Source organism: Macrobrachium rosenbergii, chromosome 35, assembly GCF_040412425.1.
Source record: "Macrobrachium rosenbergii isolate ZJJX-2024 chromosome 35, ASM4041242v1, whole genome shotgun sequence".
Lineage (NCBI taxonomy): Eukaryota > Metazoa > Arthropoda > Malacostraca > Decapoda > Palaemonidae > Macrobrachium > Macrobrachium rosenbergii.
This window is the reverse complement of record NC_089775.1, coordinates 2922028-2943754: the sequence shown is the minus strand read 5'-3', so window position 1 is coordinate 2943754 and position 21727 is coordinate 2922028. Positions and strand designations below refer to the sequence as shown.

The 21727-nt window shown below is 38.1% G+C and overlaps 1 protein-coding gene across 1 annotated transcript in view; it reads left to right on the top strand.

Moving 5' to 3' along the window:
• Positions 1-4251: 4251 nt before the first annotated feature.
• Positions 4252-21727, top strand: part of LOC136856340 (calmodulin-lysine N-methyltransferase) — a 28156-nt gene continuing 10680 nt past the window's right edge. The window contains exons 1-3 of the mRNA XM_067134100.1: positions 4252-4433; positions 5342-5490; positions 14778-14839. Of these exons, the coding sequence (XP_066990201.1) occupies positions 4374-4433; positions 5342-5490; positions 14778-14839 (271 nt within the window). The 5' untranslated portion in view covers positions 4252-4373. The remainder of the gene's footprint in view (positions 4434-5341; positions 5491-14777; positions 14840-21727) is intronic.

Sequence of the window (21727 nt, the reverse complement as noted above, 5' to 3'; positions counted from 1 at the left end):
CAATTCAACAGGTTAGATGGTGAGAGAGAGAGAGAGAGAGAGAGAGAGAGAGAGAGAGAGAGAGAGAGACAGAGACAGCCTACTCACTTACAGATGTATAATCAGTTTATGTCACATACGCAGACAGGAACAAACGGCTTGTGCTCCGTTTGTTCAATATCACAAGATGACGTCAGGAAATCCTATATACTTCGAGGATGATCGGAAAAAGGAAAGTATTTTATCGACATCCTCCGTTACCAGGAGGATTCCCAGGACGTCTATCCCTTCTCCCATGTTCCCTGCACCTAATGAACAGCGGAGGAAGGACGCAGGATGAGGATAAGTGGGAGAGATCACGAGAAATATGGATCCATTTTTGTGAATGGGGACGCCATGATTGTCTCGCTGTCGCCAGCACGTTGAGGGACGAAGCATCGATTTATGCCGGTGCGCATGCTCGTATCGAGAGAGAGAGAGAGAGAGAGAGAGAGAGAGAGAGAGAGAGAAGAGAGAGAGAGAGAGGCTTCTAGAAGTAAGATGATGTTTACTTTCCCTCCCGTCACAACTTTCTTTGTTTATTCCGGAGAATCTTTTTTTCTCTCTCTCTCTCTCTCTCTCTCTCTCTCTCTCTCTCTCTCTCTCTCTCTCTCGTTAGGCCTTCCTCGGGAGCTGTGGTAATTAGAGAGAGAGAAAGATAAAATGAAACTGTGTTGTCAATTAGGCAAATTACGTAATCTCTCTCTCTCTCTCTCTCTCTCTCTCTCTCTCTTTATCTTTGATGATAAGGCCACGTCCGTCAGTCAGGTAGTGTGCCTCTCTCTCTCTCTCTCTCTCTCTCTCTCTCTCTCTCTCTCTCTCTCTCTCTCTCTCTCTGTTTCTCATTCATTTCACATATGCACCTATTTACATTATATATATATATATATATATATATATATATATATATATATATATATATATATATATATATATATATAAAGTCAAAAAATAATTTGTAAATATTTATGAGTAGTAATTCAATTATTATTATTATTATTATTATTATTATTATTATTATTATTATTATTATTATTATTATTATTATTATTATTATTATTATTATTATTCAGTTTTCTAATTTTCTACCTAGACGCAATTTTTAATTATCTCACTATCTTATCTTCTCTCTCTCTCTCTCTCTCTCTCTCTCTCTCTCTCTCTCTCGCCCACTTCTCTATCAAGGTCACCCCTACTAAGGTCATTCTTCCACTGAAATGACCCCAGGTCACTACCAGCTTTGACCTCTGACCTCAGTGGCATTTATTGGTCAATATCATTAATATGGTTCTGTCATAAATTATGAAAATATGAAAAATATTGAAGCATTTGACACTAGAATAATAATAATAATAATAATAATAATAATAATAATAATAATAATAATAATAATAATAATAATAATAATAATAATAATAATAATAAAATTATTAAGATATTTTAAATTGTATATATATAAAATTAAAACACTGAATAATAATAATAATAATAATAATAATAATAATAATAATAATAATAATAATAATAATAATCAGTAAATGATCACAAAATTATAGACTTCGTAAAAATCATCTTCTAAAATCATTTACCAAACTTAGTACCATTTTGTTCTTAAATTAATCCCCGTTACGTAAAGAGAGTCAGAGACGAAGAAGAAGAAGAAGAAGAAGAAGAAGAAGAAGAAGAAGAAGAAGAAGAAGAAGAAGAAGAAGAAGAAGAAGGAGAAGAAGAAGAAAGAGAGAAAATAAAAATGAAGAATTAAGATCTCAGGAGACCCTTGCCAAAAACACCTGACGTTCTCCGCAAATAGAACACATCTGGTATAAGTGTGCTATCCACACGACTCTTTCTCTCTCTCTCTCTCCTGAGAGAGAGAGAGAGAGAGAGAGAGAGAGAGAGAGAGAGAGAGAGAGAGGTCTTCCTCTCTCGACCTCTAAAGAAAGAAAAAAAACAGCTCTATATACAAATATTTACAACAAAGGCCTAATACGACAACATACTCCTATGAAAAATGACGCCTATAATGTTTGAAACACAAGTCTAATGTTTAGAGAGAGTAAAAACATTAAGTCTACAGTCTAAAAAGAATTGGACTTTACGTTAGACTTTAGGGAAGTCTGATAAATGGTAATTTATATAGAAAAAGAGTTCATTGTCTAATACCCATTGTTTTATATATATATATATATATATATATATATATATATATATATATATACATATATATATATATATATATATATATATATATATATATATATATATATATATATATATATATATATATATCTCAGGAACGGAACGAAAGTAATTTATAAGAATGACAGTACATTTTTCAGGTAGATTTGACCTATTAAAACAATGACCCATTAAATGAATGACCTATTAGAATGTCCTATTAAAAGTGACATATAAAAATGACCTGTTCAATTATGTACAGACGTTCTAATACTGAAGACGAATTCCTTCTCACAGTCGTTAGAAAAAATACTTAAGTAGAAATGGTTTTTTTATATACAAGAAACTTAAGAAAATGAATTAGGCATAATCAGAGTGGAAACGGTATTATAATCTTATAAGAAATTGTTTTTAACGAGCTTAAAAAGAAATGTATTTAGAATTAGGCGTACGTGAAGGTAATTTTGTTTCCTGTATGGAAATAAAAACGAAATGGCGATTGAAATTATTAAAATATTAAAAAACAAGGTTATATTTTCGTGGAGGTTGTTCCGTAACGTACTAGATAATAATTCTAGATAGAATACTCTAGATAATTACGTTTCTTTTCACAGTTTAGCTAAGAATTTACTGACGATAATTCTAGATAAAAACAATTCGTTCATTTTTAAATTCTAGTCAGAGAATTAATCACGACGTCGACGAGACGCGACTGAGAGAGAGAGAGAGAGAGAGAGAGAGAGAGAGAGAGAGAGAGAGAGAGAGAGAGAGAGAGAGAGAGAGAGAGAGAGAGAAAATCTCCACCCCGTCCTATCCTAGCCTTCGGTCATTAGCCATACCAACCATGCTATCAGCGTGTGTAACGCATGTTTATGAGCGTGTTCTATTGCCAAAAACGCCGTCATTCCGATCGGATACATTAACACGAATTCCATTAAAAAAAGGGGAGGTTTTTCGGTGGGTAACTTGAGAATTTATCCGAGAGTTATTCAAAGTTATTGAAGGACAAAAGGGGGAAACATCTGGCGACGCAGAAAAACTGGCTGTTCATGATACTTTCTCACGAAGGTCGGGTACATTGCGGTCGATTTATTTTTGCACTTCTTTGTTCTGCGTTCGTTTTAGGGCCAGTATTTGAATCGCCGGATTTTAATAGCGGGTTCTCGTTGGATTTGGGGTTGGAGATAAGCTCCGCTATCGAATTGCACCCGAAATACTTTTGCAAAAGGTAGCCGGTCAACCCTATTCATCCCCTTAGCAATCCCTAATTCCGTGCCCAATTTTTTTTTTTTCGCCAGTACGGTATTCTTGGCACCATACTTCCCAACTACGTCGTGTTGACTGTACTTGGCTGTCCGAAAACACGGCTAAAATTAGACGGGAGTCTAATGGGTATAAAGAGTTTTATACATCTTTTGCAAAGAAGGATGAAATGCCTGAGAATAGGGCATTTTGAAAAAAGCAGTCGACAATTGCGTTGTAATGTGATCCCGTACTCCCGGCGCATCGCGCGCCGTCGGCCCCGAAAACACCGCTGATATTAGACGGAAACCTAATAATTATAGATAATTTTGTATATATATCGTAAATAAGATGAAATTCCTTTTAGAAAGCGATTTTAAAAGTCTGATAAACGAAGGAATAGATAACTGCGCTGTAATGTGATCCCGTACCCCCGGCGCATCGCGCGCCGTCGTCCCCGAAAACACCGCCGATATTATACGGAAACCTAATAATCATTGATAATTTTATATATATATCGTAAATAAGATTAAATCCCTTTTAGAAAACGGTTTTAAAACTCTGAAAAACGAAGTAATATATAACTGCGCTGTAATGTGATCCCGTACCCCCGGCGCATCGCGCGCCGTCGACCCCGAAAACACCGCCGATATTAGACGGAAACCTAATAATTATAGATAATTTTGTATAGGTATCGTAAATAAGATTAAATTCCTTTTATAAAACGGTTTTAAAAGTCTGATAAACGAGGGAATAGACAACTGCGGTGTAATGTGATCCCGTACCCCCGGCGCATCGCTTCGTTAGCCGTCGTTTGTTTACATTTCCGTCCCCGACCGTCCATTGGTCGGACAGCGCAACTTGAGCCTCAAAGACCTGAATTAATATAATAGTTTAAGGCTCGCCGAGTGTATTTTAATGAGTCGCGTTAAAAAATGAAAGGAATCAACACGAAGAGTACGGTTGCTCGGCGACGCTGGAAGATATTGGCTGAGGTAGGATGCTACGAGGTGGGAGTGCTTGGGATACCCGTGTTCGAGTCCTGTGCCGGGTCGTATTTATGCGGTAGCTTAGGTTTTGTAATTTCTTACCTTTTTTTATATATTAAGGTAAAAGTGATGAGACCAACTCCTTCCTGGGTAGCAGATATAAGGGTCATTAGTTTCGGGGGCCGGGGGCGGAAGCCCCCTCCCCACCAGGTAAGGACGTGACGTTCGAGGTCAATTTAGGTAGTGTTTAGAGGAGGGTCATGGCTTAATTTTGGGGGCGTCTGGGGTGTGAACTCCCCCTCCCTAGGTAGCAGACAAGGGTCACGACTTACTTTGGGGGTCCTGGGGGGCTGAAGCCCCCTCCCCCCCCACCAGGTAAGGATGCAGCATCCTAGATTAGTTTATGTCGTATTCTAGGTAGTGTCTAGATTGGGTCGTCATGACTTACTTTTGGTAGGGTCTGGGGCGTGAACTCTCCCCCCCGTTAGGTATGGAAGGTCACGCCATCTTAATATAAGGTCAGGCAAAGGTAGGTTTCTTTAGTTGATTAGGTCACATTCCCTCTGAAATGCCCACTGCAGTTAAGGGGTGCCCTAGGGTATACCCTAGGCCGGACCACGTGACCTCTCTTAGAATAAGAAAACTCACAATTTTATTTCTTAGGGCGGACCTTTAGGGCAGCCCTATGCCAATGGGTCGCCAAGCTCAACCGGGATAGAGCGTTTCATCCTTACGACCAGATAAGGCATGGTTTAGCCCTACATATATGACCTACCTCACTAACATTTGGACTTTGATATAAAATATTCCATTTTCAATTATTGCAATTTTATCAAAATCGGCATTCCGATTTGGACCACTTGGCATTAGAAGCCAGATAAGTAATTAATATATTTTTATCTTTCATTTTATAGGCCCTTCAGAGATCAAATTCAAGAGATGCCTCACCGGACAGTGCCTCCACGCGAAAGTTTCAGTCCTTTGGGCTCTTGACGTTCGAACCCCTGGGCCAAGATTTTTTTTCCGTCAAGTGCGTCAACTCCGAGCTGAAAGTCACCGTGAGGTAAGGTGTAGTTATGGTCGTGAGTTACTCAACTCTTCATGGCAATGATTCTCATGTTGAACTTTTAAAATTTTTTTAAACTGTAGATGATTGTTTCAGTAATTTTTCTTTTTTTTTTTTTTATACGTTGGGTTTAAACAGTAGGATTACACATTGTTCAGAACTGGATAAACCTGTTATTGCTTACAAGACATCCCAGAAGTTCAGTTTATAAGTTGTAGCCAATATCTGTCATTTAAAAAAAAAAAAAGGCAACATCAAATGCGTAACTACTTGTGTAAAATAATCGGAAGTTGCTAAAGATATCACAGATTTACATTACTTGTAAGGTCTCTGATTTTTTAAAGTTTACATTTATTAAATAAGGTTAGAGCTTGAGTTAATTTTAAGTACTCCTCTAATGTCTTTAAGTAGCATAACTTTGTTTCTTCTTCAAGTGTAAGATAGCTTGTTTGCTATAATTCGTTTTATCATTCCTGAAGTTTTGTGGATAGGTGCCTTGATAAAACTGGCTTGAATTTTGTAGGCGACAATGCCACGAGCAATTGACCGATCAGTTTTGATAAAAGTTTAGTTAATGTGGTCTCACATTCCTTTTCTTTGTATGGTTAACTTGCATTAGTTGTAGGTCATGACAGTGCAAGCCCCTAGATGTAGTCAGCAGGCTTTCTTGTTCAAAAAAGTGTATGATGAATATTATAAAAGCCAGAGAATGCTTAAGCAAATATATTAAAGGTCCTTTATTTTTAATTAAATTTGTATGTTAGGGATTGTTAAGAGAATGTCTCAGCAGTTTGTGAGCAGTTATTTCATTGGAAGATACTAGATGGATTGTCACAGCATTGTAATGTATATATAACTTCTAGTTTCGAAACAGAAATTGGATCCCTAACTGTATGAAATGTGATGTTTATGAAAGTGTGGGAAGTCAGCAACTTCTGCCGATGGCTGTGTGTTATCATCAGATTAAGCATTTCACTCCCTTTTCTCATTGAGAGCCAGGCTTAAATTTCAGCCAGGGTCGGTTTTGTGATTATTTAGGGAAATGTTTTACAAAGCAGTTATCTCATGAAGGACGACAGATCCGAGATAAGAATTTTACCAGTTCTGACCTTCGTTAGCTTTACAAATGTACTTAGTTGACTATATCGTGATGTCAGTACTGTTGAAACTGCCTGTCATGTGCAGCGACAGTCTTAATATGTTACGATAGCTCTGACCAACTTTAAAAAGCGACTAGCTTTATTTGACATGGGATATCTTGACATTATACATTGAAAGACAGGCCTTTTCACAACTTATTATGGTACCTCTCTTCCATATCTTTACTGGTGTTTAGTTTGTAATATTTAAATTGAAGCTTATGGATAGTAGAGCATCATGTAGTGTTTGAATGTTCCACCTTGCCTGATTCTTTGCTGGTTTACAAAGGATTATTGTTCTACACCAACAAAAATCACGTGGATTGGAAATGGTAGTTTAATGATATCTAAGTTAAGTACATTTTGCATTGTAGTTTTTCATGTCAGTTTTTTCACTGGTATTATAGATTTTTTAGATAGCTGTTACAATAGTTGGTCTGGTTCCTTGTCTATGAATACTGTGTCATTTTTGCTTGAATGAGCTTAGTCATTCATAGAAAACACAGCCTGTGCTTATGCTTCTTCTTGTCAAGTTTGTTGGGAAGTGATAAGAGTTTATTCAGTTCTGTTATCAGTCACATTTTTTCACGACTTTCTCCTACGTATTTTTATACTCTGTAACCCCTAATATCTAGTAGCACAATTGATACATCTTTGTAAGCAAGAGTCGTGTGTCCAGTACTTTAAAATTTCCCTCAAGAGACATCAAGTAGGCAGAGTTCCTTCTAGAAATACGCTGTCGCATCAGTAAATGGCGTAAGTTCACGACAGTAGATTTTTCTTACCGCCTGATTTATCAGATATTTGATTTGTATGTTTTCAGTTTATTTATTTCCTTTTTTTTTTTTAAGCGGCAATGGCTTGTTAGGTCCTGGACCTAAGGAGCGATGTGCTTGTTGATGCCATTGGATGACGATGCCTGCTTACTTATATTTAGTCGCAATGCACACTTGTATTGGATATTGACGAATTACTTTTAACTCCATAGTTTCTTGATCTGCCATTAACCCCCTGTATAGAACAGCTTCATTTTTCTCTAAGTTGATATTATCATTACGTCTGAGTGACTGAATTATTCTGGTGATTGAATCGTTAGGATCTTGAATGGTCTCGTTAAGTAAGTCTCTCTCTGTGCCGAGCCCTGCACAGGCTTTCGTACATTTGCCGTCAACGTATTCTCCTTGTTCACGAAAATTTGATTTCACACAGTCTTGAAACGTCATCATTTCCGCTTTGTGATTAATTTTTACCGTTCAGATTTCTTTCAAGTTTCGTATGAGTAATGTTATTCGTTGCGGTATCAGTTTTATGTCAGAAAGAACTCTTGTTTAAAAGAACCTGTAGTTAATCCAACCAACTAGGACAGTTAGTTAATGAGGCCTGTGTGAAATGCAATTAAAATTGTTCATTGTTGTAGGCATATACTCCCATTTTATTTACTTGACACTTGTTTGTGCAAAAGGACTGACTATAATATTACAAATGCCCTGTTGCATTCAGTGTCTGTGAATAGGATTCTGTTGGAAACCATACTTCAATAACTTTCTAGCCTTGGTTCAGGCAGTGGAATGCCTGTCTTTGGTGATTGGCTGTGGTATCTAGCAGTTGTAAAGAAAGGTGATTATCGTTTGTTTCTTTTGAATTTACTTTTAGTTCCATATTTTGTGTCAAGATGTCGCATTGCTTCCAGAGGCTTGCTACAAATTGGCTTATGCGTTTTGTTGTACTTGATTTCAGGCTCTGTTTGCTCATTTTTCTCGAATTATTAGTTCCTCTCTGTTTATATTGTGTTTTTATTGATTCCTTTTTACATCTGCCATTATGTTTATTTGTATTTCAAGATGATGATAAGTTACAACTCTTGATTTTGTTGTTTAAATTGCAGAGTTGCTCTTGCTTTTTAACCTGAACTTTTCTTGTTATATACTTGTAGATCTTCTAATATGTTTCACCGTAGTCCCATTTCTTGTAAGTGGCCCACTTTTGTGGCGTTGAGATGTCCCAGGCACTTCCATCCGTAGTTCAGCAGGCAAAAAAAAGTTATGGGAACCTTGCCAATGGGCTTATAGATCCCTAGGTCCCCCGCAGTTAATTGCCTCACTTTTTTTTTGCATCTGCACCACTGTAAACAACTTGGCAGAATTCCCCAGATCTATATTGATTACACAGTACTATACTTGACGCTTAAAAGCATTCAGGTGCATAAGTTAGTTAATTTCTTTCGTATGCCTTTATGCTTTATAAGTTTGATGAAAGAAAAGATTATTCTTTGCCACTTACACATCTTTGCAGGGCACAGGGACTTTAGTCATTTTTCTGGATGTTAGCCAGAAAGGATTGCAAGTATCTGACATTTCTTGCTTATTCGAGAGGGCAGTTTGACATGTGTCAGCCAAGTTAATTTCTGATTTTCCAGTTTTTTCCCAAGTTTTTTACCTGTTTAGTTTACTTGGTAAATGAACTAGTTAATCAGCAGTGGTCTTGTTCAGTAATTTTCTCAAATTAGGTCTGTTCATTTTATTAAGATTACCTTTTAGCTTCTAAACTGTTACCTTGTGTGCCCTGGTCATGGTGAATCTTGCAGGAAGAATCACTGCTTCATTGCAATGTATTTAAATTTTTCCATTCGTCTTTAGCAACCTGATATGCTCATTTGCACGCAGATTGAGGGAAGAAGCTCAGACTGCAATGTGGTCTTGTTTTTCATACAAGGTCATTATTTCCAAGGTTCTACCTGCCATCCCTATCAATTTCTCTCGGCTATCAGTATAAACAAGATGCAAAATGAGGCAAATATCTGTTGGAAACTTATGTCTGTGTCCTGAGCTGCTGCTGTTGTAAGTTCTGTCTGTTAAACTGTAGATGGAAATTTCTAGGACATTTGAAGACCATAAGTAAAGGCTCATTATAAGTAATGGATGTTCTAGAAAGATAATTTCTAAAAAGGTAGATTTGTATGAGTTCATGATTTTACCCAATTCTTTGTTTTCTTAAGTTTTTCTCATTTAGTTGCTTATTTTACGAGAAATATTAGTCCGCTCGTTTTCAGGGTAGGTGAATTCAGTTTGCAATCTTGTGGCCGTGAGGTGAGGATTACTGTAAAGTAGTTTATACAATCAACTAAAATCGAGGATTAGTTTTATAAAATGATCTTGAGTCAAACTATCAGTGATTGTTGATAATGAACAAGGTGTGGGAGGAAGGCTTCTGTACGAGGTAATTGTCACAAATTGTCTAGTTCTTGATAGATTCCTGTCTTCTGATGTTTTAAACAAGGCAAAAGGATCGGCTGAGAATCACAACTAGCTGGAGCACATACTGTAGATTGTGTTCTTAAAGTAAGATAATTTTTCATCATTTGATGGGGCCAGTCTCTTCAATTTATGCATTTTGCATCTGAAGTTTAGATCTGACTTATTTTTCGTATATCGAGGACATGCGTTAAGGAAGTCAAGTGTGGATGTTGAATGCAATTAAAGGTTTGCATTTTATATGAAGAGTAGAAGAATCGACAGGGTAAGAAATGTAGAGACATGTAGATGTGGTAAATTGGTCAGGTCAGGTGAAAGGGTGGAACAGCATTTCGAGAACGCCGATCGTTTGGGAAAAAAATGGGGCATGATAGCTCGGCGAAAAGAGTAGGTAATCCAGGATTGTTGGGTAGGGGGGAAGGGAGGAGAGGAAGGTCTAGAAGTGGTCGGATCGGTGGGATGAAAGAGGCATTGGAAAGAAAGGACCTCTTGTCCAGGCAGTGCGAGAAAGCTTGCAAGGTAGGGGAAGATTATCACAATACGTTTATCAGTGGTAGTTTGATACGCAGTGTCTGCAGCACATACGTTGGGATTGACGTTGCATTTAGTATTTGCGCTAAGATTATGAACTTCCGTGAGTTTCTACGTTGCATTCTTCAGTGTGGGCCTTCTTCCCAGCTAGCATTGGTAATAGGAAACACGTAAAATTATGGTTTGTGTACTAAACGATCTTTAAGGTGCTGTTAAAGTTTTCTGATACTCAGTTGAGCATTAATCAGTACAAGGAAAATGACTCGGATGAATATTAACTGGTCTGAGAAAAATGTATGCATAGGAAGCACCAGAGATATTGCAGTAGTGTGTCAGTAAGTGATTATATTTTATGCCATGTGACTGAATTATGAAGCTGTTAGCAGCCAGTGAAAACTTCTTGACAGAAAGATCCATTCAATAGTAGCTTCTCTTTTCATGAATATTTAGGTTTCAGAGTGACTTCGTTCATCTCATCATTTTTCATACATAAACACTATATTAAACATTATAGGTTAACAAGCTTCTTTTAAAAATGTCAGTGAAATAATGCTGATTTGTTTTCACTCTTTATAACTTTTAGTTCCCATCTCTAGAAGCAAAAGTACGCACATAGAACTTGTCCGTGTAATTTAGTGTGTGTTACTGATTCAGAGGCATTACTTTGCCTTGTCTAGTTTGTCCAAGATTCTGTCATTTTACTAGTTGTCGGTATGTGACTGATCCACGGTCTGCTGTTAGTAAAGTGAGATTCTTAAGCATCACAAAGATTACGAAAGCTTCTGTGGAGGGCTCGGAACAATATTTTTTTTCTGTGGGATTACGGTGTGACGGTCAGATACTCTTGCGGAGAAAGAAGTATCTCGCAGATTACTTTGTTGCGTTATGAATGGAAAATAAGTAATATGTAGTCCCATTTAAATGGCTTTGATGATTAGCTTGAAAGCACATACTACTATTAAGATAGATACGCTTACAGAATTTTGTATATAAATTCGATAAAATTGAAAAGTTGAAAGTCTAAATTTAATGTTTGTCTGTCATAGTCATACGGATATGTAATTTTCTGTGGTTTTCTGAATACTTTAAAATTTGGAAGCAAGGTTTCAAAATGCAGTCATGGACTAGGTGGTCCAGTGTTCCAAAGTTTTATGTTAGTGTCTAAATGTTTGTCACTGTGGGCCCTCCTTACTTTTGCTTAAATGTCAGTTGTGCCTCTATGTCTATTCTGCCACGTATTTTAGATGTTTCTTTGGTTATAATAGATTACAAAGTGCAATTTATTCGTGGAAAATGACGGTAAATGGGCCCGTAGAGTTTTATAGTTAAGGAAAGTAACTTCTTGTTCCCTGAAAAGGAATTATAATTTGTCATACCCACAGAGGGTGTCAGCCCAAAACTCAAGTACATTTTCCATAAAAAGGAATACAGTACCGGCAAATTAATACGCTATTACCTTTCGGCTAGAGAGTCCAGTTCAGTGGCTGGAATATTTCACTGCAGTTTGCTTACTTGAGTCAGTTGTTTAAAATGTCTTCACTCTGTTAGATATTGTATTCAGTATTGTTTTGTAAAACTGTGTTCAACATGGTACAGGCTATATTATTTATTTCACCTTAACCACACTAATCAACAAGAGAGATTGTGTTTTTCCGCAAGTTGTCGTTTAGTTTTGTGTTTTCCTTATTTAACTAAAGTGGAAAGGCGTATTATGTGGAAGAAGGATATTATGTTTTGATGTGTTTGTATTTAGTTGTTAAAAGCATTGAGTTTAGCTGTTTCATGTATTTAATTGTTAGTATACGTGTAATATTGCTTAAATTATCGGTTGTGAGTTGTTTGTTGGTTCATTTGTTAGTCGAACATTTGGTGTTGGTCAACAACGGTCGTGAAGTCAGTCTTGTTACAGCTCTGGTGTAGGGTAGTTACCTAGGAAAGACTCAGGAGATTCACCCATAGTTGTCAATGCCTTCAAATTCACTTCAGTATTCCTTTTCATCTTAAAGTTCATTTAGGGAGATTTCCTTCAGGAGAGATGCATATCTAAATGTAAGGAGAAATTCTTGGAGTGTCCTTTGGACGAGAATTACGAAGAAAAGATTGTGCCCGTGCCAATCTCAGTTCATGTTAGGAATATCGATCGAGCCATTTGAATGAGCAGTAAGTTTGTACCATTTATGTCTTGGATAATATACGCAACGCAATATGGTTTTGATTTGTGAATTAGAATAATATAATTGAAGTAACCTGGGTGTCGTAGCATAAAATTTAGGCTCGTTGCTCATCGTCACCAAGGCTTCGTTCGCATCCACCTGGGCAAAGCACTTGAAATCGTAAACAGGTCGGGACTGCAGCTTCTTCGAAATGCTATTCATACATCCCTTGAATTCCGTCTTTCTCACTGGGTAATTTCTTTTCGAGGTTTGCAAACGAAGATAAAGTTTTCACACGAATCACCAGCTGGCCTACTGGGTACACTGACAGATATGCTGTTCAGTCTGAAGGGAAAGAAGCTGTTCCATGTCTTTGTAGATCGTTCCTCTTTTATTGTTGATGTGATTGTGTTCATCATCCCGAGAGCACTATCCTTGAATGGGCTAAAATCCCTGACTATACCGTCATCCGAGAACGAGCTATAGAGGCAGACTCTTCACTTTCAGCTTCCTGCAGCCTTAGAGTTGATTTTGAACCTGTTTTTCACTCATGGTAGACGTAAATCCTAGGCGTATGGTTAGTTTCGCAGTTTGGGCAGTCGTAGCTGAAGGCAAGTTGTCATTTTCCTCTTTAGTTATTTTTAAACTTCTTGATGCTCCTAACCAGTCAACATTCAGCATTTGGTTCACAAATCTTCAGTTAGCAAATTTAATTTTGGGTACTGCCTATAGGCCGTGGTGGTAGGTGTCTTGCGGTTCTTTGAATTTCAGAAAAATTTTTGACACACAAGCAGAGATTGAACAAGAAATAATTCAGACAGTCATGTATCTCAGAGGTTGTGAATTTTCATATATTTTTTACAGATGAACTTATTACTTTCACTACGAGTTCCTTCTCCCAAACCATTTTGATTGGCACAGACTTAAGGTTGCCACACTGAGTCAAGTTTGAGGTTTTGGTGAAGTGAAATAGGCTCTTGCCGTGGTCGGAGGTAATCACTCATCTTGTAAACTACACTCCAGCAATTTTACCTAGTGATTTGGCATGCAAATTACCCCCCCCCCCAGCTGAGCGTAAAGGCTGTAGTAAAAAATGATTGAAAATGTAAGACGAGAAGTATCGTCCTTTTTGTATACATAGTTTCACTACCTCATTTTGTAATTTCTTCACCACTATCAGGTCATCTGTTGCTTTTTGCATGATAGAATCACTTTTGTCTCATAGGTCTATCATTTTCTTCGTATGTACTGATTCATATTGGTATTGTGTGATGTCCGGTATAGGGATGTCTTTTAGAAGACTTAACGGGAGAAAGAACGTACGTTCTCGTCACATCCATAGCGTGTCATTCAGTGTGTTACAGAATTTTAAATTAAATATATTCATGGTGAAGGTGTTTTAGACTGTTTACAAAAAAATTAATGAACCAGCTATTAAACACTCTTACTTATATTTAGATTGATACTCAACAGTGATTTGAAAGATTTTAAGAATGTTATTAAATCGTACTTAACTGAATATTTTCACTAAAGTTCCTTTTAGGAAAATTGTGAAGTGTGAATTGATATTTAAATTGTATACAACTTTGACTTATAATACGTACTACCTTCGTAATGTTTTTCTTTATGTGATGTCCAGACCGTCTTGAATGTTAAATTTCTCTTATAGTTTTTGATATATTTTAAAAGATATCAAAGTTCATGTAGATTATCATGTGTCACTTTCTTGTTTTTAGTATGACTTACCTCACATAGTTCTGAAAATGCTAAAAATGTAGCTTAAGTAGAATAAAACGCTTTGGACATGACGTTTACTCAAATTCTTGCTCCCATTGCAGTTTCTACAGAGTTAAATGTTCTTAGACAGCATGAAATCTTGCTTTCTTAAAAACTTCACTGAATGCCCTTTTTGAAATTTGTAATGAAGAGACATTTCAGTAAACCATGTATTTCCAGTAATGTCACGTGGTTGCATAGGTAACGGCACTTGCGGAGTAGATTATGAACTGTAAGAACCAAATTGGAATTGCTTGTATTCTTGTATTTCGACGATGTTGCCGAGCAGCACCCCATCTTAGACTCGAACGCCCCGCGATTGTCCCCCGAAAAGCGACACTCTCGATTTAAAGAGTATCTGATGGTCGACCACTAATGCCTCCTTGGGGGACGACCTTTTTTGAGCATGCTAACATATTGTGCATGTCTCTTAGGCTATTACGTCGAGACTTCAGCCCCAGTGAGTTGACGGGTTTCAACAATACAGGCAACATTTGTAAGTTGATTCTGTTCTTTTGTAATGACGTTTTTTTTTTTTTATTGTTCACAGTAGAATTTTACAGATAGCACACCTGCCACAATAGTGCTGATGTTACAGGCACTAGGGTAAAGTTTTGGAAGGATACAAAATATCTATGTATAGGTACAGACATACCTGCTGAACGGTATTGTACAGAGGTCAGGCGTAAGGTACTGTGTGGAACGATTGTCGCTCGTTAGAAAGGGCTAACATTTAGAAGTGTCACAAAGCATATGAAACCCTGAACTTTCAATGTGCAGGAAGGACAGATGATGGAGAATTCAACAGGTAGAAGGTGAAGGAGGCGTGCTGGACTTTGTAATTGTAGGAGATTAGGTTAGAGTGATAAGATACTTGATAGGATTTAGGAGTGGGAGTTGTAGAGAAGTCGACAGCAACTATGTGGGATAATCTTTGTCACAGGTGTTATAGAAGATGTGGGGGCAGGAGGGACTTGGGCAGAAAAGTAGGGTACAGTATTCGGGAAATTGTGAGCGACTGAAAACAACTACAGTTGATTCTCTCTCTCTCTCTCTCTCTCTCTCTCTCTCTCTCTCTCTCTCTCTCTCTCTCTCTCTCTCTCTCTCTCTCTCTCTCTCTCCTGCAGTACTGTAATTATACAATCAGAGAGATATTACAGTATTATTATTTGTACTCTGCCCACACTCAAATATGAATCAAATGAATGAGTCAGACTTTTTAAGAGCAGCCATTGAAAATGATTTACTTGGTATTTTGGGGGATTATATACAAATCTTAGAGAGTGTAAGGGATGAATGAAATGTTCTGAGGTCAAGAATTCTAATGAACCTGAAATTGGGTAGGTAGAGGCTAAAACTGTTAGGAACATTGAGTTTAAAAATCACAGGTCTGAAAGTGTGATTAATCGTACATGGTACACATTGGGGAAATTTGTATAAGTACCAAATTCATGAAAAATATAAAAGTCAGCAGAATATATGTTTCAGATGAAATAGGTTTCTGTAGGAAAAGTGGCCAGGGATATGAGGTGGAAATAGTTGATGGGATAAAGGTGTCTTGCAAATCTGCAATTAGTTTACGGCAAGGATAAGCATAGACGGACAGTGAAAATGGACTGAGATAGAAGCAGCCACTTGAATACACTTGAAAAGAAAGGCTTTTATCAGGACTTGGGTTTCTTTTCTAGGTTAAAGTTGTAGAGAATCACGACATGGATTTGATTTATCGACAGTTACAGTTTCTGTGAAGTGATCAGAGATAGGTTTAGAGACACAGTACCCAGGAAAAGTGGCTTCAGGCTAGAAAATGGACATCTTATCTGTAAGTTGTTGGTGGTATGGGGATGAGTTAGTCTTTCAAGGAAGTGAATATAAGTGGAAGATTAGTTAGTGGGAGAAGAGAAGGAGTATTTGTGTACACATAATGTCAGGAGGGTAGATGTTATACTTAACAATGTACTTTAGACAGTGACCACACCATAAAAGTTCCCCTGATTGACATTTTAGCCCTGAAATAATATGGACAGACGTACTGTCCTAGCACTTGAAAAAAGGTACCTTCCTGGTTTGGTTGACGAGACACCTCTCTGACGTGCAGTGTTTCGAGACTTCAGAGGAAGGGCAGAAAGCATGTTTGTCAAACACCTTTGTCACATGAACTGTGTGTGCTTTTTTTTTTCTCTCTTCATCTTTTCGTATAGCGAAAGACGAGCCGCCCTAATCTATCCTATTACCACGAAAGGTTCTTAGGACTCCTTCTGCACATCATCTTCTTCTTCTTCTCTCGAGGAACTAGGAAAGTTAGCGAGAGCATTGTTTTCAGTCTATCTCATCCACTTCCGAGTACTGTGACTCTTTTGGTTAGAATTACAAGCGCAATAGTAAGAGCTTCGGCAGTTTCGGAGCCTTGTTCTCGTAGGGGGATCGTAAACAGAGTACTTCACATCGCTGCCTTTTTATATACTGCCTGGTATCATGCCTTAAATTCACAATTCAGTTTTCGTGCATTTAAGATCTTTTGTGGTAATGTAGGTAAATCCCCCCGCGGATGTCCTCCATTTACATATCAAATTACAAGGATTCCGCATCTCTCAACCTCTCAGTCAAGGCGCGTTACCGGGCAGAAGGAAAATCGTAAGATTTTCCCCTTGAAACTGGCGAGGCCGCCTTACTATTGCTCGTGTAATGTCCCATTTCTTTTGTTTTGGAGTAACTTGTACAAAAACCTTCTGACAAAATACTGCATTGGTAAGCGACCTCACTCTGCTTGTTATTTGTGCTGTGCCAAGCATAGTCATGTGTCACGCTTGCTTTGGTAAATCTGTGTACGACAAGTAAAGGCATTGCTGCATCTTGGTGCCGTAGAAAAATGCTGAGGCTTGTATAACTGTATGGTGTTTGAACGTTTGAGTTGGCGATGTGCCTTGACGTATTTGTTGTGTTGCATGTACGGCATTGCTCGGACTTTGTTGCACTCTCCTTTCGAGCACACAGCATCCTTGTGTCAGAACTGTTCAACTCCTCTGTCATGTTATGCTATTCAGGTGAATTTTCAACGCCTAGGTAATTAATAAGACTTGTAAATAGTAGCTTGTGTTAGGTGTAATGTTCTCTTACAAGTGCAGCGTCACTGCTGATGAGCTTGGCGTTGATACCTGGCAAACCCTTGCTGTATATTGACTTTGGTATGTCTTTGTATAAGTTGGAGAAGCAGAGTTGATATAAAAAAGTAACAGGTATGTTGAAGTACGGTACTGTAGTGCATTTGTAAGTGATTTTTGTGTGCTTGAGAATTGAAGTACCAACGGTGATTTCCGCCAAGAATGATTAAGTCCTGATTTACAATTAACCAAGGTTTTTCACTCAAAACTCCGTGTTTACTATCAGCCAACCAACAGATTTGCAGCCTTGTAATTGAGTGAGGTATACTTGATGCTGAAGTGGTGTGGCGGCATGGATTAACTATTTAAATTCATTAATCAATGCAAAAAGTAGCCTAATGTCTTTTTCTCACTGAGGTCTGCTGGAAATAGTTCCACTTCAAGTCCTTAAAACTGTAATTAGGGAGGAATAGCTTTTGCAAAAACATCTATAGCATCAAACTCCTTTGTGCAAAGGTAGTGCGCGCAGTTAACAAGCCCTTCGGGCTGAGTGTCGATGCTTGTTCATTAACTCGACTGGCAGAATGGGGTGTCTAAAAATGCCATTTCCCTGTGGCTTTGTGAGGTGATACCTGAAAAGTAGTGCACCAGTCACCCAGCGAGAGGGACACTTCTACTGCCTCACGTCCTCAGAAGGAACTTTACTCAGTGACTCAGGTACTGAGGGCTGTGGTCTGGCACAGCCAGGTCACCGTCCCTTTATTCCACGTGAGGGATGCCACCCACTCTTCAGTTATTTTCTTAGAATCTTTGATGGCTGCCCAGCACATTGTGTGATTGCCTGAGCCCCAGTGAACAGGAGACATCTTGCCTGTAGGTCGTAAGTTGCAAAGCTAACATGATTGATGACTGGTATCTCCTTGCCCCTCTTTTTCCTTCTTGACCGCAGACATTCTAGCCTAGGTTGTATAAGTGGTGTCTCAGCCAATTGCAGTGAGTTACGTAATAGGGTATTTATCTAAATGCTACCGTCTTACAGTGTGATTCCTCCACTCGTCCTAAAACAAGGGGCTAGGGGCCAAATGTAGAACATTATTGTCGTGAGTTTGTTTTGGTAATTGCTACTTACGAAACTGAATTCCCCTGTTGTAGAGTAAGATTACTTCACACGAAAACTAAAAGACCCCTATCAGACTCTTGTGTTACTTCATATAGGAATTAACAAGCAATATGAAGATATTTAAAACTTCTCAAACAAACCTTTATCTTATAATGAGACAAGTTTCATGGTCAGTGAATTCCACAGCACTTCAGTCCCTTTTCAGTGCAAAAGCAGGAGTCAGCCATAGACTTATGCGTGGCTCACTGAAAACCTCTTCAATGTACTACGAGAATATTGCAGGGTATAGAGGTAGGAACTATATTAAAGTGATCAGGCTCACATGAGTCTCTCACAGTTTATTCGTTTTCTCTGTTTTTTTGTGATTTCTCTGACGTAGACCAATTTTTGCTTGGCCTCTGCTGAGCATTTTCACGCCAAGAGACGCGAGGAATTCTGTCCACTATCCATCATGGTGAGTCTTGATCCTTATACACTGGACAGTCAGCAGGAGGTTAGGGTGCTTGCTAGCTGCTGATTGCCTGAGGAGAAAACTCTTATTGATTAGGGGGCAGGATTCTTCATTTACCTCTCATTTTGCATTTCATTCCCTTTGGACCAACTTTCACCCCCCCTGGAAAAATATTTCCTCAGATTTTCCCCAGTACAGTTCAGTCTTATGATTTTTGCTGCCTTTTTGTCACTTTTTCGTGTATTTAAACCCTAGTCTTGTTTTTTCGCTAACCTTTCGTTCCTCATCCCACCATTTGGGGACTTTTACAGTGGACCCCCTGGATTCGCGGGGGCTAGGTACCGCAACCCCCCGTGAATCGATAAAATCCGTGAATACTCGATACCCCTCTGAAAACGTTTATAACTGCCCTTTCGTAATAGTTCAAACACCAAAGACCCCCCCTTTATAAACACTAAAAATGCATATAACTGACTATTTTAATAGTTTTATCATAAAAAATGCATTTAGGCACGAAAACGATATGAAAATACAGTAATTCGTGAATATTTCCCTGTGAAAAATTCCGTGAATAGGTGAATTTTCCACAAATAATGTGGGTATATGTTCCATAGAAAAACCATGAATAGGCGGGGGTCGACTGTACTCCTGCCTTCCTAACTTACAAACACTCCCTGCTGGCTCTGTGACCCTTATGTATGCATTGTTTAGACTCACTTTTTGTATACTCCTTTCTCATTAGTTTCTTAAACTGTATCACTTTATTATTCATCTCCTTAAAAGCAGTTTTCATTTCCTCATGAAGATCATTTAATTAGGTTATAGCCACGTTTCAAATTCTTTCTCCAATTAAAACTTTCATCTAATTTTACTTCTTACGGAGCCAGATTGTAAGATCTACCTGCAACCATTCCTCACCCTTATTGTGTCATTTTGTTCCACCATCTATTTTGAACTAACCTATAATGTCACTAAGTCTTGCAGTAGTTTTGCTATTTTTTTTTGCCCTAGGTATACTGATGATTTTGTTAGTAAATTGTCTTCTGCCTTTCGTCACAGATTTCCACAAAAACTCTCTATTCCCCTGTACTCCAAGGGCTTCATTCGTACAAGCAACTGCATCTCACCCTGTCACACACCTCTGCAGATGAATCCCTTAGCAAAGTCGTACCCTTTACCTCAGTGACTAAATCCTTGTCACACAGGTACACTTTTGATAGCACAACGACCATCGCAGGCACGGTATGTGAGTGGTTATTTAAAACCATATTCTGCCTCTCTTTGTATATTGTCAATTTTGAACTTTTTTTTTTCAACCCAGTTTTGAAACTAGGGTAGTCTTTGATATCAAGTGATGAAGAATTCTCTGTTTCTCTGAATACATCAGTGTTTTACTGCTTAGGAAGAGAGCATCTTCTAAGGTAGTACTGTAGATCCTTGAAGAAAGTACTGTATTTAGGTCCCTGTTAGATCTTCAGTTGATCAGAATGTTTATGAGCCTGAAAATCCTTCTCAAGTTGATGACTTAGTAAAAAGAAAGTTTTTCATGAATAAACTGGCAAAAGATTTAACTTGGTGCCCATCTCATAGCTCTGTCAGTTGGAATGAAGTAAGTATATTTTAGTTTAACCTGACCACTGAGCTGATTAACAGCTCTCCTAAAGAGGGCTGGCCCGAAGGATTAGATTTATTTTTGCTAAGAGCCAACTGGTTACCTAGCAACGGGACCTACAGCATATTGTGGAATCCAAACCACATTGTGACGGGAAATGAATTTCTATCGCCAGAAATAAATTCCTCTGATTCTTCATTGGCCGGTCGGAGAGTCGGACGTTCGCCATTTGGAGTAAATCTGATCTTCAGCTAACTATTGACAGTTGATAACTCATTATCATCATTATAACTTACCAACAGTTTGGCGTGACTACGAAGTCACACTTTTAGACTTACAACTCTTCCTGTTCTTGAAGGATTGGGTAAAGTTTAATGAATAAAAAACACAACCGTGGCCAGTGAGAGGCTGTGAAGAACATCGAGTGCGGTCTCTAGGGACTTCTAATCTAGTAGGTAGACTACTCAATTATGAGACTACTTAATGTAACTTCTTCTCTTTGAGAATGAGTACATCTGGTTCCTTGTTGATCAGTGAGTGATCTGTTTAAGAGACAGCGTTTTGTGTATATGAAACATGGTAGTTTTAATTTGTATTTGAATTATTAGTAAGGCCACAAATAACAGAGCAGGTGAATGTCACGTTAGAATGTTACATTAATGATATTGCAGTGTTGTAGGAACCTTTTGACCTTTAGTTGACAGTTATCTTATGGAACGTTTTGAAAAAACCTTATTACAAGTTAATACCGCACCTTCTCAGTTGCTAGAGATTAGAAAAAAAAGTATACCTTAGTTTTACCAGGCCACTGAACTGACTAACAGCTCTCCTAGGGCTGGCCCGAAACCTGCAGATTGATGGAAAAGGTAGACCCAGTTATTTGTGAATTCCAGTACCTCGTTATCTTTACCTTTCCACCCCCTAGACTATGGGGAGTTAGACATATTGCAAGAGTGTTGATCAGCTGGTATGTGATGGCTGTTACCTTCTGTTTTCATCAACGAAATGCTTTTACATGTGTTTGATAAAATGAGTGGACCTGCTATAGTTCCGTCATTTAAAACTGTAGTGTTTGTATGTTGAATTGCCCCTTCTTCATA